The sequence below is a fragment of the Sinohyriopsis cumingii genome, chromosome 5 (assembly GCF_028554795.1).
Source record: "Sinohyriopsis cumingii isolate HCF-2022 chromosome 5, ASM2855479v2, whole genome shotgun sequence".
Lineage (NCBI taxonomy): Eukaryota > Metazoa > Mollusca > Bivalvia > Unionida > Unionidae > Sinohyriopsis > Sinohyriopsis cumingii.
In genome coordinates this window covers 143,056,566-143,073,583 of record NC_142965.1, presented here as the reverse complement: position 1 = coordinate 143,073,583, position 17,018 = coordinate 143,056,566, and the positions used below count along the sequence as shown (strand labels likewise).

General features: G+C 37.6%; 1 protein-coding gene across 1 annotated transcript in view; it reads right to left on the bottom strand.

Annotated features, from left to right (window-relative positions):
* The window catches only part of LOC149800383 (furin-like), a 94,580-nt gene that overhangs the window by 74,271 nt on the left and 3,291 nt on the right, over window positions 1–17,018 (bottom strand). Inside the window, exons 2-8 of the mRNA XM_089958409.1 lie at window positions 14,535–14,663; window positions 13,244–13,336; window positions 12,443–12,574; window positions 11,405–11,466; window positions 7,589–7,677; window positions 1,386–1,558; window positions 578–784 (exon numbers count right to left, since the gene is read on the bottom strand). Of these exons, the coding sequence (XP_089814535.1) occupies window positions 578–784; window positions 1,386–1,558; window positions 7,589–7,677; window positions 11,405–11,466; window positions 12,443–12,574; window positions 13,244–13,336; window positions 14,535–14,663 (885 nt within the window). The remainder of the gene's footprint in view (window positions 1–577; window positions 785–1,385; window positions 1,559–7,588; window positions 7,678–11,404; window positions 11,467–12,442; window positions 12,575–13,243; window positions 13,337–14,534; window positions 14,664–17,018) is intronic.

The window sequence follows — 17,018 nt, the reverse complement described above, 5'->3', positions numbered from 1 at the left end:
ACATGCCAATTTGTAAACGTGTCAAACATATTTAATCTACAACCAGTCATGCCAATTTGTAAACGTGTCAAATATATTTAATCCAAAACCAGCCATGCCAATTTGTAAACGTGTCGAAGATATTGAATCTAAAACCAGCCATGCCAATTTGTAAACTTGTCAAAGATATTGAATCTAAAACCAGACATGCCAATTTGTAAACGTGTCAAAGATATTTAATCTAAAACCAGCCATGCCAACGTTATGTTTCCTCTGTTATAGCTTTCTTAAAGTTGTCATAACAACAAAGGCTGGTAACGTTATGGTTCCTCTGTTATAGCTTTCATAATGTCGTCATAACAACAATAGTTGGTAACGTTATGGTTCCTCTGAGCAAACAAGGCTCCAAGATTAACCAAGATGTTACCGTATATCCGCAGAGGTAATTGCATAATACAGCAGTGGCCCATCTTAAACGGAAGTTTGTTGCGAATTTCTATATAATTTGCAGCTGTTTCTAATGGCAGTACATCTCGTTCTATGATTCTAGGTTGGTTTTTTTTTTACCTTTCAATTTATAAATTTTAACACTGGATACCATATATCTTTGATTTGTGTCTCCACTGTAGGTGACAGCCAAGGCGGGAGGACAAATTTCGGAGTACCACGCGGGTTGTCCTTTATTATTAACACTTGATATGGTCACTGTATAGATACTGTTTGCGTAACCATCTGCGTTACAGTTGTCCGTGGTTCCTCCATTCCCAGCTGCCCATACGTAAATTATACCTTTTCCTTCTCGACCCTGTTGATTGGATGGAATAATGAAAAAGACATATAATGGCTCTTAGTAGCAAGACAACGGCTAGTGTTGATTGACTCACTAGGGTGATAAAAAAATCAACCGTTAGACTAGGTACTTAGCGTCTGCAGACGTAACTTTATTTCTGATAACACTACGGGACTCTAGACAAACTTTGCATTGACGTTGTATGCGATATGCGTAGAAAGTGTCCCCTAAACTTAGCGGAAACGAAAATGTCGTCCCTTTATAAAATTTTGGAGTTAATTTATGAGCCATTGTTCATGAGCCTAATGTCATTGTGAAGTAACCTGGCTGCCTTCGATAATTAGTATGACACCCAAAATGATGCCGTACATATGACAATTATCATTAATAAAGATAAATACATAAATATATAGCTAGACTTAAAGGTTTCATACTCCTTCCTGACGTTGATCGATAAGCTCATTATCATAAAGTCTCGATGAAGATTCGTCTGACATAGACTTAAATACGACGTTACTTTTGTCGGATAATTTTGGAGACTAAATACTTGTGAATGCTCCAGCTAGAATTTGGATAGATTACATTACATTACCAGAATACTTGATATTCAACATGCCTGAGTTACACCAAATTCGAATGCTGCCGCAGTTAAAGGCCCAAGAGCAAAGTATCCATAAAAATCGGGTGGACCCCAGCTATTGGATGAAATATCGGTGACGTTGTATCCGTGAGCTATTGCACGTGATTCAGTGATATCGGTCGTGTAACTTGATCCGAGAAGCCGAATCCCTGAAAGAGTGAAACCATAATTTAAACATTCACACTTAACAATTAGTTTAAATTTTTTAAAATGTTTGGTTTCTGCGCAAGTATGAAACTTGCAATTGCGCATTAAAGCTACAAATGGCATAAGAGCATTGCCTATTATTGCATAATGTAAAGGCCTCTCTATTTATGTCCAATCAGTTTATTTTAAACCATGCCATAATGTAAAAGCTTCTCCATTTATGTCCAATTATTTTTCTAAAAATTATGCCATAATATAAAGTCTTTTCTATTTATGTCCAATTATTTTTTTTAATTATGCCATCATGTAAAGGCTTCTCAATTTATGTCCAATTAGTTATATTTTAAACCATGCCATAATGTAAAGGCTTCTCCATTTATGTCCAATTAGTTAATTTTTTAAACATTTATGCCATAATGTAAAAGCTTCTTTATTTATGTCCAATTATGTTTTTTAAATTATGCCATCATGTAAAGGCTTCTCCATTTATGTCCAATTAGTTTTTTCTACATCATGCCATAAGGTAAAGTCTTTTCAATTTACGTCCAATTAATTTTTTTAAAGTTATGCCATCATGTAAAGGCTTCTCAATTTATGTCCAATTATTTACTTTTAAACCATGCTATAATATAAAGGCTTCTCCATTTATGTCCAATTAGTTTTTTAAAATCATGCCATAATAAAAAGGCGTTTCCAGTTATGTCCAATTAGTTTTTAAACAATGCCATAATGTAAATGCTTCTCCATTTATGTCAAATTACTTTTTTTAACCATGCCATAATGTAAAGGCTTCTCCATTTATGTCCAATTAGTTTTTCTAAATCATTCCATAATATAAAGGCTTTTCCATTTATGTCTAATTAGATTTTTAAAATCATGCCATAATAAAAAGGCGTTTCCATATATGTCCAATTAGTTTTTTTAAACAATGCCATAATGTAAATGCTTCTCCATTTATGTCAAATTAGTTTTGTTTTAAATTATGCCATGTGGATATCTTCGGGAGAAGGAAAGGCTACGGGAGTAAACCCAGACAGAAAATCAGGAGTGGAGCCCCTAAGGCGGCTGGGGGTCGACTACGACCTCCTTCCGGCAGCTCCTGCATCCAAACTGGTGCCAAATGTCATGCTCAGCATTCCTTTGGACCCCACCAGCAAGGACGAGAGGGGGATCCTGACGTCTGGGCAGCCCAGGATCTCCATATTCCACGCCCAGGCTTGCGCCCTGGAGAGGACACTCCAGTCTCGCTACTGAGTGAGGAAACAACACGGAAGCTGACAGTTTACGGATCATCGTGTCCCACTGGCCAACTATCGCCCGCCTCAAGCCGGGCAGCCCCCGGTCAATAAGGTGTTGACCCGCCATCGTCTGCCTGCTCCAGTGGGTGTCTGGAGCTCAGTGTGTTGTTCAGCATGACAAGCAGACGGTAATTCCACACCAGACAAAAGAAACAAGAAACCAATAAAGAAGACTCCAGCTCTTCGATTTGCAAGCTGGAATGTGCGCACCATGTGTACAGGCATCTCCGACGACCTCAGAGAAGTGGACGACACCAGAAAGACGGCCATCATCGATAGAGAACTCACCAGACTAAATATCAGCATAGCTGCCCTCCAGGAAACCAGGCTCGCCTCTAGTGGCTCCCTCAGAGAGGAAAACTACACCTTCTTCTGGAAGGGTCGAGAACCTGAGGAGCCCCGTCAGCACGGAGTGGGCTTTGCCATCAAAAACAATCTCCTGGCCTCGGTTGAACCTCCAACAGGGGGCACTGAGCGTCTCTTGTCCATCCGCCTCACCACTACTTCAGGTCCTGTCAACATCATCAGTGTCTACGCCCCAACCCTCACGTCATCAGAAGACGTGAAGGATCAGTTCTATGGGCAGCTGGACGAACAGATCAAAGGATGCCCCAAAAATGAACCACTATTCCTCCTAGGCGACTTTAATGCCAGAGTAGGTGCGGACCACGAGTCTTGGCCAACCTGCCTCGGATATCATGGCACTGGAAAGACCAACGAAAACGGCCAGAGACTGCTGGAGCTATGCACCTACCATGGCCTGTGCATCACAAACACCTTCTTCAAGTGTAAGCCACAACACAAAGTGTCATGGAAACACCCCAGATCTCATCACTGGCACCAACTCGACTTGGTCATCACCAGGCGCTCTGCCCTTAACAGCGTCCTCTCCACCAGAACCTACCACAGTGCAGACTGTGACTCCGACCATGCCCTTGTGAGCAGCAGAGTGCGACTACAGCCACATGTGCTACACCGCACAAAACCAAAAGGATGTCCTCGCATAAACACTGCACAGATGTCAGTCCCTGCCAAGGTGGAGGAGTATGTGTCTGCCCTGAACAAGGCTCTCCAGGACCTGCCTGAGTATGACGCTACAGCCAAGTGGAACGCCATGAAGGGTGCCATCTACAGTACAACTATGTTAACGTTTGGCAAGAAGGAACGACCCAGCCAGGACTGGTTCAATGCACACCTATCAAGGATGGAACCACAAATCGAGGAGAAACGAAAAGCCTTCATAGCTTACAAAAAATGCCCTAATGAACGGACGCTTGCTGCTCTCAGAAGTGCCCGAAGTAACACCCAACGCATTGCTAGACAGTGTGCGAACGAGTACTGGCAACAACTGTGTGAAGGGATCCAGCGAAGTGCCGAGTCCGGACACATCCAAGGCATGTACAGTGGCATCAAGAAGGCTCTAGGCCCTACAGTGAAAGGGGTCGCTCCCCTGAAATCCCTGACGGGAGAGAAGATCACAGACCGTGGGCAACAGATGGCCAGATGGGTGGAGCACTACTCAGAACTATACTCCCGAGAAACGTCAGTCACTGATGCAGCCCTCAGCAGCATAAAGAATCTGCCCACCATGGAAGAGCTCGACAAAGTGCCAACCTTAGAGGAGCTCAGCAAAGCAATCGACTGCCTTCCAAACGACAAAGCACCAGGTAGTGACAGCATCCCACCCGAAGCTATCAAACGTGGAAAACCAGCATTGATTAAACCACTGCACGAGCTACTTTGCCGCTGCTGGGAGGAAGGAGTAGTCCCCCAAGACATGCGTGATGCCACAATTGTGACCCTTTACAAAAACAAGGGCGACCGCAGTGACTGTAATAATTACAGAGGGATCTCGCTCTTGAGTATTGTTGGTAAAGTGTACGCCCTCATCATACTCAACAGGCTGCAGTTGCTGGCAGACCGTGTGTACCCGGAATCACAGTGCGGCTTCAGAGCAGGCAGGTCGACGACAGACATGATCTTCTCCCTACGACAACTCCAAGAGAAGAGCAGAGAGCAAGGTCAACCACTCTACATGATGTTCATCGACCTCACCAAGGCCTTTGACTTGGTCAGCAGGAAGGGCCTTTTTGAACTTCTGAGTAAGATCGGTTGCCCCCCAAAACTCCTCAGCATGATAATCTCTTTCCATGCAGATATGAAGGGAACAGTCCTGTATGATGGATCATCCTCAACTTCCTTCCCAATTAACAGTGGTGTGAAGCAGGGCTGCGTGCTGGCACCAACACTTTTTGGGATCTTCTTCTCCCTGCTCCTGTCCTACGCCTTCGACATGTCCACGGATGGCATATATCTACACACCAGGCCTGATGGGAGCCTGTTCAACCTGGCACGACTGCGCTCAAAGACCAAAGTGAGAGCTGTGCTCATCAGGGAGATGCTTTTTGCAGATGACGCAGCTCTTGTGGCCCACACCGAGGAAGCCCTCCAGAGACTGGGAGACCGTTTTGCTGTTGCCTGCATGCACTTTGGTCTCACAATCAGCTTGGAAAAAACAAATGTCAGCGTGCAAGATACCACCATTGCCCCTTCAATCAAAATCAACGGTGTCACCCTGGAAGCAGTCAACAACTTTACCTACCTAGGGTCAACCATCAGCAACACTCTCTCGATTGATATGGAGCTGGACAGAAGGCTTGGAAAGGCAAACACCATCATGGCTCGATTAACAAAGAGGGTTTGGGAAAACAACGCGCTGACAGAGCACACCAAGGTCCGAGTCTACCAGGCCTGCGTTCTCAGCACCCTTCTATATGGAAGTGAGACGTGGAGTACCTACATGAGGCAAGAACGCCGGCTCAACTCCTTCCATATACGGTGCCTAAAACGCATCCTGAAATCAGCTGGCAAGACCGTGTTCCACACAGCGAGATCCTGCAGCGTGCAAGAACCCCCAGCATGTACTCCCTGCTAATTAAACGCCGCCTTCGATGGCTGGGTCACGTCCGACGCATGGAGGATGGAAGGCTGCCAAAGGACATCTTATATGGACAGCTGGCCACTGGCATGAGAAGAGTCGGACGCCCCTCACTCCGTTTCAAAGATGTGTGCAAGAGGGACATGAAGGCATGCAACATTTCACCCGATGGCTGGGAAGAGCTGGCTGAGGACCGAGGCACCTGGAGACTGATGGTAAACAATGGCATATCAGTCGCTGATGCGAGGAGAGGCCAGTTGGTGGCAGAGAAACGTAAGAGAAAGAAGAACGCAACAGCAACCACAGTAATGCAGACTTCCCAGTATGTCTGCACCAACTGCAGTAGGGACTGTCACTCACGTATAGGCCTGCACAGCCACAGCAGACGTTGCCAACAGAGACAGGCAACACCCCAAGGGCGCTATTCGCATGGTCTTTCGAGACCGAGTCGCCAATGATGATGAAATTATGCCATAATGTAAAATAAAAGATTCTCTATTTATGTCCAATTATTTTTTTAAATCATGCCATACTGTAAAGGCTTCACCATTTATGTCCAATTAGTTTTTTTAAATTATGCCATCATGTAAAGGCTTCACCATTTATGTCCAATTAGTTTTTCTAATCATGCCATAATGTAAAGGCTTTTCCATTTATGTCCAATTAGTGTTTTAAAATCACGCCACAAGGTAAAGTCTTCTCCATGTATGTCCAATTACTTTTTTAAACCATGCCATAATGTAAAGGCTTCTCCATTTAAGTCCAATTAGGTTTTTAAAATCACGCCACAAGGTAAAGTCTTCTCCATATATGTCCAATTAATTTTTTAAAACCATGCCATAATGTAAAGGCTTCTCCATTTATGTCCATTTAGTTGGGTGTTTTTAAGTCATGACAAAAAACGTATGATTGCACTGGATGTAAAACGTGCTGATGAATTTGTTTATTTGTTTGTATGCTTTCTGAAAGTATTGTTTGTTTGATCTGCATATTACTGCTTACATTAATCTGTAAAGACCTTCTCAAAAACCGTAAATGCAAATGATCCAAACTGAAGCTAAAAAATAACTAACTTGTTGCTAAAATCACTGTTAAATGGCTTTAAATATAAAATGTCTATAGAACATTCCAATATGTGCTTTTCATGTCTTATTCGAATGTGTGTTTGGAGAGACACGCGCAAAATAGTTTTAAATTAATCACAATCACCCTCCAACAGACTTTAAGAAGCAAACAAGTTCTCTCCACACCAATAATTGTTGTTTATTTTTCCCATTCATTCTTAGGCAATTTTAGAACCGTATCTAAACTCTTTTTACGACAGCCGAAAAATATGTTTTTCGATACCAGTTATCATAAATTTATGTGAGTGTAAGATTTTTATGGCGTTGTTTAGATTTCTCTTGACATGAGACCATATCCAGTCAAAATTGGGTGTGAAAAATGTTTCTGACTTAATGCCATAGCTTCTATCATAGAACCACTTATCAAATATATTAGCTCACTTGTGATAATAGTTTGGTACTATTATGAATAATATAGACATATTTTAACTAAAATCCATCACCATTCAATATTATTCAAAATGTTTGATCAGAATAAGCTGTTGAAATACGGACCATATTCATTAGAGGTACCATTTTGTTACACAATGATATATTATATGTATAGCATTTATTTGTTATTAAATGTTTCGTATGGAAAACAACTTTTTTTCAAGCGATACAACCTGCCACCAAAATTTAATAAATCATTTCATGTATCTACTCACGGATGATCTGAAGGTCAGAAAATACCTATAAGGGTCGAGCCGTACGCCACGCCTGCAATACAGTTGTCGTTGTCTCTTTCCGCTGCAATGAATCCTGCGACTTGAGTCCCGTGTCTAGATAATAATAATATATATATATATATATATATATATATATATATATATATATATATATATATATATATAATTTACGATCTGACTGTAATCACATTGCTCCAAATACGTAAAATACACGTTACTATTGTTGCCTTCTTTCTTGTAAGGGATGTATACACTGGCTACTATCAAATAACATAAAGTCATCTGCAGTGCTCTCGTTACTTATCACTAACACCTGCAGCCTCAGTTGCTAAGCTCCTAAGATCGGCCTCTTGCTTTGTTTTAAATATCTTGATATTAAATGGGACATGCCTTATTTGTACAGAAGAGCTGAGATATTGTTTGAATGTAGCTTCTGTGTTTTTTTGTTTAAGGTTTTAAACCAATATCAACATGTAACTTTTCATTTCTAAAATGTTTTTGTCCATTCGAGTTCAATGTATCTGCCTTTAGTCGACTCAATAAATGTCTCTGACAAATATTTAGCGAAACGCATATACAAAACTTCCAGAAAACCAATTAACGCTATAATTTAACAATTCTCCGGTTTTGTTTTGTTTACTCATTTTTTTAATCGATTTTCTGTTATTTAGGGTGTGGAAGATTATAACGGAATTAATTGCACGACGTTGCTGTTGCATCACATGTAAATATAACACGCGTCCATTTACCTACTTTGTTATCACGCCGAGAGCGTTGGTAATTGGGCTTTGTTTGGTACTATGAAAGTATACATTACCCGTACTGTGTAACTAAGTCAAATGCCGTTTATATCTGTATTTTGTGAAGAACGTGTGTCTATAATTATAAATTGTACTTCAAGTTTATTGTAACTTGTAATTTAAAAAAAATAAAACATTTTTACTAAAATGTAAGTGCAGGGTCTGACTTTGTTTAAGAATTAGTGATTCTCCCACCTTAGAATGACTAGTATATAGGTCAAGTAGACGTATCTTTAAAAATAGGTCATTTGTAAACAAAGACTTTATGCCTGTTTAATATCAGTTTTTGTGGGGAATCTATGATCAAAGTTTATAGCTGAGTTCAAATATGATTTGAGAAGACTTATTTATTGAAATTATTCATTGGAATTGCAAATAGTTTTGTGACTTTTTGGACTAAAACACGACTTTGGGATTATTGAGGACTCATTTAAGGATGTTCTGTATTGTATCATTTTGGTACATCAGTACAATGAAGATTCTAGAATTCATTCAGAACATTCTATACTTTTGGATTTGTGATAAGGCATTTTGAATTATTTGAAATTTAATTAAAAATACTGTAAATATCTCTTGCATTTTTATTTGGTATTCTAAGGAAAAGAAATCGTTTTGTGATTTCTTTTCCTTAGAATACCAAGTAAAAATGCAAGAGATATTTACAGTATTTTTAATTAAATTTCAAATAATCCAAAATGCCTTATCACAAACCCAAAAGTATAGAATGACTAAACCTGTTGGTTTTGCTTCTTTCTGTTACTTAATTTAACACCAAAGAGTTGTAACAAATATGACTGAATTAGTATGGTCGGTGCGTGCAGTGAGTTGTTATTTCGAATTTAACTACATGTGTGAGATGAACTCTTTACTTGCTTCACATTTGTAGTTCGTGTGAGATGAATACTTTACTTGCTTCACATTTGTAGTTTGTGTGAAATGAATATTTTACTTGCTTCACATTTGTAGTTTGTGTGAAATGAATTGTTTACTTGCTTCACATTTGTAGTTTGTGTGAGATGAATACTTTACTTGCTTCACATATGTAGTTTGTGCGAAATGAATAATACAGGTATCTGACCGTTCATTATTTTACTGTCAGAGAACCGGTCGACTGGTGGTGGTGGTGGGGACGGGATATACAAGAGAGTACTAAATATACTAAGATGTATCGATTATCTATTACATTTATCTCCTTTTGCATTGTTACATTCACGATTTCATTCTTTGTAGCATAGTTTACAACAATATGTTTTCTTTATTTTGATATTATGGATTTAATTTCCTACCGAGAACATAACGAATGTCACTCGGTGCAGACCAGACGGTATCGCGTTTTAAAGAATCTGGCTAAAAGTAAATGCCGCGGGAAACTAATTTTCAAGGTTGTAAAAATGTTCTCTAAACTCTAATGCATGGAAACACATATGGTTTTTATGCCGATCTAATGCACAAATTGTTTAGGCATTTTTAAATATATTATCATCGAGTTCTATCCTCAGTCGTCCGATCCAAATTGCGGAATGTTTATTTATATTGTTTTGGGATGCTAACTATTTGATGACATTTTATATGGGTTTTTTTAGTAGAAGAAATATATGTAATATTATCACATAGTCGGTACACTATGCCTATAGTTAGCCCAGTTTAATATTTTTGATATTATAACATGTGAACATAACACTTTGTGTGAATCTGATTGGTCCGAACAAGTCCATGAAATTATTGTGCAGTATTCTCTTTCCTGATTGACTGCGAAAGTCCATGAAATTATTGTGCAGTATTCTCTTTCCTGATTGACTGCGATCGTGGGAAAACCTTCTGATTTTTTTTTGTTTTCATTGAACATTTTTGGCTGACATTTTTATATTCGATCGCTAAAGGAAATATCAGCACATGATATTGAACGTCATTCAGAGAACCATTAGAACTCACATGGAATACTCACTATTTTTAAACCTGAGATATAATGTTTATCACTATTTATGATTTAGTTCAGCAGCATGTAAGTTATGTTTAATTTTTCATTTTGTATTAAATTATTAGTTCAGTTTTACAAAATGTGTTGGTTTTTACTCTTTTATGCTACTTAATTTAAGACCTTTGAGTTGTAGCACCATGTACTTCAGTCAGAACTATGCATCGTATCTTTAGTGATATTTTGATAGGAGCGTCTTGCAGTCTAAACTATACATCGTATCTTTAATGATATTTGGATACGAGCGTCTTGCAGTCAAAACTATACATCGTATCTTTAATGATATTTGGATACGAGCGTCTTGCAGTCAAAACTATACATCGTATCTTTAATGATATTTGGATACGAGCGTCTTGCAGTCATAATTATGCATCGTATCTTTGGTGATATTTTGATAGGAACGTCTTGCAGTCACAGCATTGCGTCTTATCTTTGGTGATATTTGGAGAAAGCGTCTTGCAGACAAAATTATTAAAGCCTAGCTCTACTACCGCATACACAGCAACAAATTATATCTTCATGTCTACTCAGATTGGATTATCTATACACATTGGCTTAGATAATGGACGGTAAGAACATTGAAAGCGTCAGAGTAAGTCAAAGATTATCAAACTCGATGTTCATATATGTATCCGTGTCAACCATTATATATATATATATATATATATATATATATATATATATATATATATATATATATATACACAGAGAGAACGATAACTATAGATATATTTATATGGTTATTAAAACACTATACTATAAAATATTGATGTTGTTTGACTAAACAGAAAACAGATTCACTTACTTCGAACTGGGGGTGGAGTTACGCATTGCACATGAATCTAATATATTAATCCATTCTAAATCTGTGCGAGTGTGAGTGCGATTTTACAAGGGTGCATAAGTGACTTTTGCATAACATAGCCAATTCATACGTTGGGAAGCTCGCGGTGGATAGGTCTTTTCATGACTAAATATTCGATTCGCGTTAAACAAAGATTATTATTATTATTATTATTATTATTATCTCAATGCTGTTACTCACCTAAAGTTAAAAGGTGGATAAGGATTCAAGTCACTATCTACAAAGTCGTAATGGCCGTCCAACTGAAAAAACAAAAAATTGCGTTTTAAAACTTACCTATTAATGCACTTTTCATGTAATACTGAAATAATATCTTTAATGCGATCTTGCAGATTATCTTAACAAAAAACAGACTGCTGGATCAAGTCATACAATTTTGTATCTTATATCATTTCATGTCATACAATTCTGTATCTTATATCATTTCATGTTATATAATTTTGTTTCTTACATCGTTCCATGTCATATAATTTTGTGTTATATATTGTTTCATCACATATAATTTCGTGTCTTGTATCATTTCATGTCATATAATTTCGTGTCTTGTATCATTTCATGTCATATAATTTCGTGTCTTGTATCATTTCATGTCATATAATTTCGTGTCTTGTATCATTTCATGTCATATAATATTCTTTAGCAAAAGTGTCCACATTCTTTCAACAGGTGTCATACCTTTTACTAGTTAGTCATGTTAACCATCGTTCAGTTCCTATAATGCAGTTGACACACTACGCTCTCATTTACAGCAAACGTACGCCATTGTAGATACAATGATTTTTCACATCCAAGAACCGGCTTGATATCATAGACACTGTACTAAAAGCAGCTTGATATCATAGACACTATACTAAAAACAGCTTGATATCATAGACACTGTACTAAAACCAGCTTGATACCATAGACACTGTACTAAAAGCAGCTTGATATCATAGACACTGTACTTAAAACAGCTTGATATCATAGACACTGTACTTAAAACAGCTTGATATCATAGACACTGTACTAAAAACAGCTTGATCATCTGTGAACATAAGATTTGGAGTAACTTGCTTCGAAGTTAAGATATCAAGCATAGTGAAATTGGGAGATTATGAATTCGTGACCCTGTTTGTTTGTAAGTGTGTATATATTTGGTCATATCGAAAGGAAAATACACCCACAAACACAAACAGAATAATAGCCAAGTGTAAGTGTTTATTTCACGGGAAAACTTACTCTGATATTTGCATCCAGATCGCTGTGGTCCAATTCAATTCCCTGATCCACCACTGAGACAATAATCCCACTTCCGTTATAACCAGATTGCCAGGCTTCCACGACCTTCATGGACGGTGATACATCCCCATTCTGAATTGATATTATTATTATTATTATTATTATTATTATTATTATTATTATTATTATATTGATGGAGTTGGTTGTGATAAAGTCATTTGAACTCTACAAAATGCGTTACATTATACAGATTCTTTAATAAACATGTTGATCATAAAATAGGATTCACCCAGCAAGAGATGGAACATGGTTCACAATGTACGCGAGTTTAGAGAAAGAATAAGGAATTAAATTTTCCATAGATTAATGTAAAACAAACATTTATTGCACGTATTTACAGCAGATCCGTTTAACTGGTATTCGTACTGATCTCTAGGAAAGATTATCAACTGTGCCCTTTTCGAATATATTTATCAATTTAAAAAATACAAATCATCTGTCACAATAATTCCTCTCTTAATCACGAAGTCCATATAAACATTTATGTGATACAAGATTAAAGATCCATTAAATATAGATAATACATCTTAATAAAACAAGCGTTTGAAAAAGTAAATAGGAAACAAAATCCAGCAAATGCTTACCATGTTCGCTTATATTTTATATGTTGACAACGCTGACCAAATGTCTTAGTTTTTTGCCACATCACTAATCACTAAAAGTTTGGACCTATTTTCTGAAATTTACAATGTATGAATGAACAGGATGTAATATTAAAATTGTGAAGCTATACGAACTTACAATCTGCCACATGTTTGACCACTGTGTGTCGTTGGTGCGGAACTTGCTCCTCACGTGTCTCTCTAACAGTTCTACTTTATTTGAGAGAAAAACCTGACAACAAACAAAAAGACAAGTTTACTAGGTGCTTTCCTAACAGTTATATGTTATTGACGAGGAAGGCCCGCCAAAAGCACGATTATATATTTAAAGATGTTGTCAGGAATATCTGACAGAAATAATTTTCATGATTATATAATGTATTATGCTTGTTCGTGCAGAAGAGCTTTAGTTTGGCGATGCTTAATTACCAGCTCTAAGAGGAGAATCGAAGGAAGAAAATCATTTTAATTATTACACATCCAGCCTCTTTCTGGAATGAAGCTCGGTCATACAATAAGCAATAAACCAAAATGTATCTTGGCAGTGATTATCTCCCTTGTATGTTAAGTCGTGCTTGCGGCGTTATGCAATGGAAATGCAGTTTTGCTATCGCAGACAAGACATATTGCAGTTTTAAAGATGCTTTCTCAAGCATATGTGAAATGAACAATTTAGTAATCCCTGTTCAGACCAGTCCAAGTTATACATGAATGTAGCAAATGGCCATTCGTGATGGAAGTAAGTGAAGTTTTTAAATTATTGTGAAGCAAGGTTAGATTGAGTTAAGAGCTTTTTATAACCTAAGATACATTTAAAACGTATTAAAATAAATCAAAACCTTTGGCAACTGAATATCTATACTTTGTATGCTCTCTCTCTCTCTCTCTCTCTCTCTCTCTCTCTCTGTTGTTAGCCAATTAGTATGTCATTAGCTAAACTCTTTGAAGTTCGTTGTTTTGATAAAACAATTGCATGTCCGTATTAACTGGTTGATGTGAGTTATCATACATTTAATTTTTATAAAATGATAAAGTTGCGTCTTAAAAACTTACCACTAAACCAGATCCTTATTCATCTATCGGTCTATTTATATATATTTCCCTGTCTGTCTGTCTCTGTCTCTGTCCGTCTGTCAGTCAGTCTGTCTGTCTGTCTGTCTCTCTCTCTCTCTATATATATATAGGTGTATGGGTGTTCGTGTGTGTGTGAGTTTGTGTGTGTGTGTGTGTTCCTACCTTACTCTGCATGACATGACAAACGTAAATTACGTTACGACGTGCATGCTACATGATGTATCGTCCCAAAATTAATAACAACAATAAAGTACTATAAGATAACTTACATTACACATTTGAGTTTAACATGCGCTAGCAAAATGGTCTTAAAAAAAACAAAACCAATAATAATAACGTATCTTAAATAGACGTACATTCGGCCTTTTACTGAAGGTTTGGACGTCTTCTGTGATCTCTTCGTCGAGTGACTCATAATTCTTTGAGTTTGGCCCTGATGTTTTCTTTGATCTTGCCACAATCAAAGCCTTATTTGGGAGAAAGAACTGAAAAAAAAAATAAAGTTATCTTTATCATTATAAATGAAATTTTAAAAAAGAAGGGGGGCACATCAAAAAGGCAAATACTGAGATTGAAAGGTGCTATGAAGTTGTTTCTATATACAAATTGTCCTTGCAGTTGATTTCTGTACTGGTTGCTTCGGTGTTGTTTACATCGATGTTGGTTACATCGGTGTTGGCTACATCGATGTTGGTTACATCGGTGTTGGTTACATCGGTGTTGGCTACATCGATGTTGGTTACATCGGTGTTGGTTACATCGGTGTTGGTTACATCGGTGTTGGTTACATCGGTGTTGGCTACATCGGTGTTGGTTACATCGGTGCTGGCTACATCCATGTTGGTTACATCGGTGTTGGTTACATCGGTTTTGGCTACATTGATGTCGGTTACATCGGTGTTGGTTACACCAATGTTGGCTACATCGGTGTTGGTTACATCGGAGTTGGTTACATCGGTGTTGTTTACATCGATGTTGGTTGCATCGGTGTTGGCTACATCCATGTTGGTTGCATTGGTTACATTGGTGTTGGCTATATCCATGTTGGTTACATCAGTGTTGGCTACATCGGTGTTGGTTACATCCGTCTTGGTTACATCGATGTTGGTTATATCGGTGTTGGCTACATCGATGCTGGTAATATCGGTGTTGGCTATATCGGTGGCGATACGAATGTGAAAAACATGAGAAGTACTCTAGCAGTTACAACAGTTCTAGAGCCCCCACCCTCTTTTCATAAACAGAAATATAAACATAAATAAATAAATTTGCCATTCAAAGCAATATATACTCACTTAAACAAATTAGCCATCGGAAAATAAATTTCTTCATTAAAATATGTCCGTCTAAAGCAAACCCCACCAAGCCGTCGATGTGTGAATTATCTTTGTTTGAATTTCACCAACTTTAGAAGATGAGTTTTGCACCGATACGTAGCCTTTACAAATGAGTTAAATAAAAATATATATTACACAATAATCACATACTATCAAATAAAAGATAACCCTAAAGCCTGCAATGAGCAAACTACAGTAAACTAATATTGATCCTGAGTCAATGATCCATGAGTTAATGATAAAACGGCTTTTCCGATCTTTATGGTTTTTATAGTATCCATTGCTAAATTAGTCATCACAATTTTCCGAATATCATTTTCATGAAAATCACAACTGTTTCGAAGGTCGAATTTTACAATCAAAGGCGAGTCAATATTTTCTTTTGTAGTTCTCCGTATAGCGGATTAGAATACTAACAATTTTATTTGCGTTAATAAAATGAAAAATTGTGCACGATCTATCTCCATAACATATATTGTCACATCTTCATTATTGCATCTAATTTAGAATTTACTCGCTCTAAGCATAGTGATTATGTGACAAAATTCTCTATCTCCTAGCAATGTTTGACACCTTAGACAAGCGAATTGTATTCTCATGGACATACATAAACACACTCTTTACATTGTTTGTTCCCTTAAGAGATCTTCACATCTCTAAATAGCCATTCTTAGAAATGTATTTTTACCCAGACGCAAATGGATGCTTTTTAACATTTTAGCCCAGCAACCACGAAAATTCTCTCCATCTTTGTTTTGAAGAAAATGCATCTTAAATACCTGGAATTTGATTAAAAATCTATACCTCTGTAGAACCAAAGGACAAATTTTCATAACCTTTGAAATAGCTATCTGTGAAAATGCAATCACTCTTTTTCTTTTTCCATTTTCAGTTTGGATTTCCAATTTAAGCAATATGTTTGCAGTCTATTGAGAATACATTGAAACCGATCCGTGGTGTCAGCAAATACACTATAATCGTCAGCATACAAAAGTAAAACCAATTCTAAGGTTTCTACCAAAACTTGCCTGCTTGTGGCAGCTAAGTAGGCTTCAAGATCTTTGGAAAATAAAAACATGTACAGGTGAGTAAACACAACCTTGGCATACTTCCCCAGGACAACCTTGGCATACGTCCCCAGAACAACCTCGGCATACGTCCCCAGGACAACCTTGGCATACGTCCCCAGGACAACCTTGGCATACGTCCCCAGGGCAAGGAAACACACCGGTAATACGATGTTGGGACTTAGCACATACTTTTACTGCATTATGAATCGTCTTTATAATTCGTAACATTTTTCAACTGATATTTCCAATGTCCAGCTTTGGGTATGGCAAACTACTCTTTGCCCGTCAACGGCTTTTTCAAAGTATATACATACAGCATAGTATCTAATCCTATGTTTTCTGAAATATTAACTAATGAAGGTAAATAACATAAATGTAAACATGTTATTTGCTGTTGGACAGCCAGCTCTAAAACCGGTTTTGTTCTTCACCA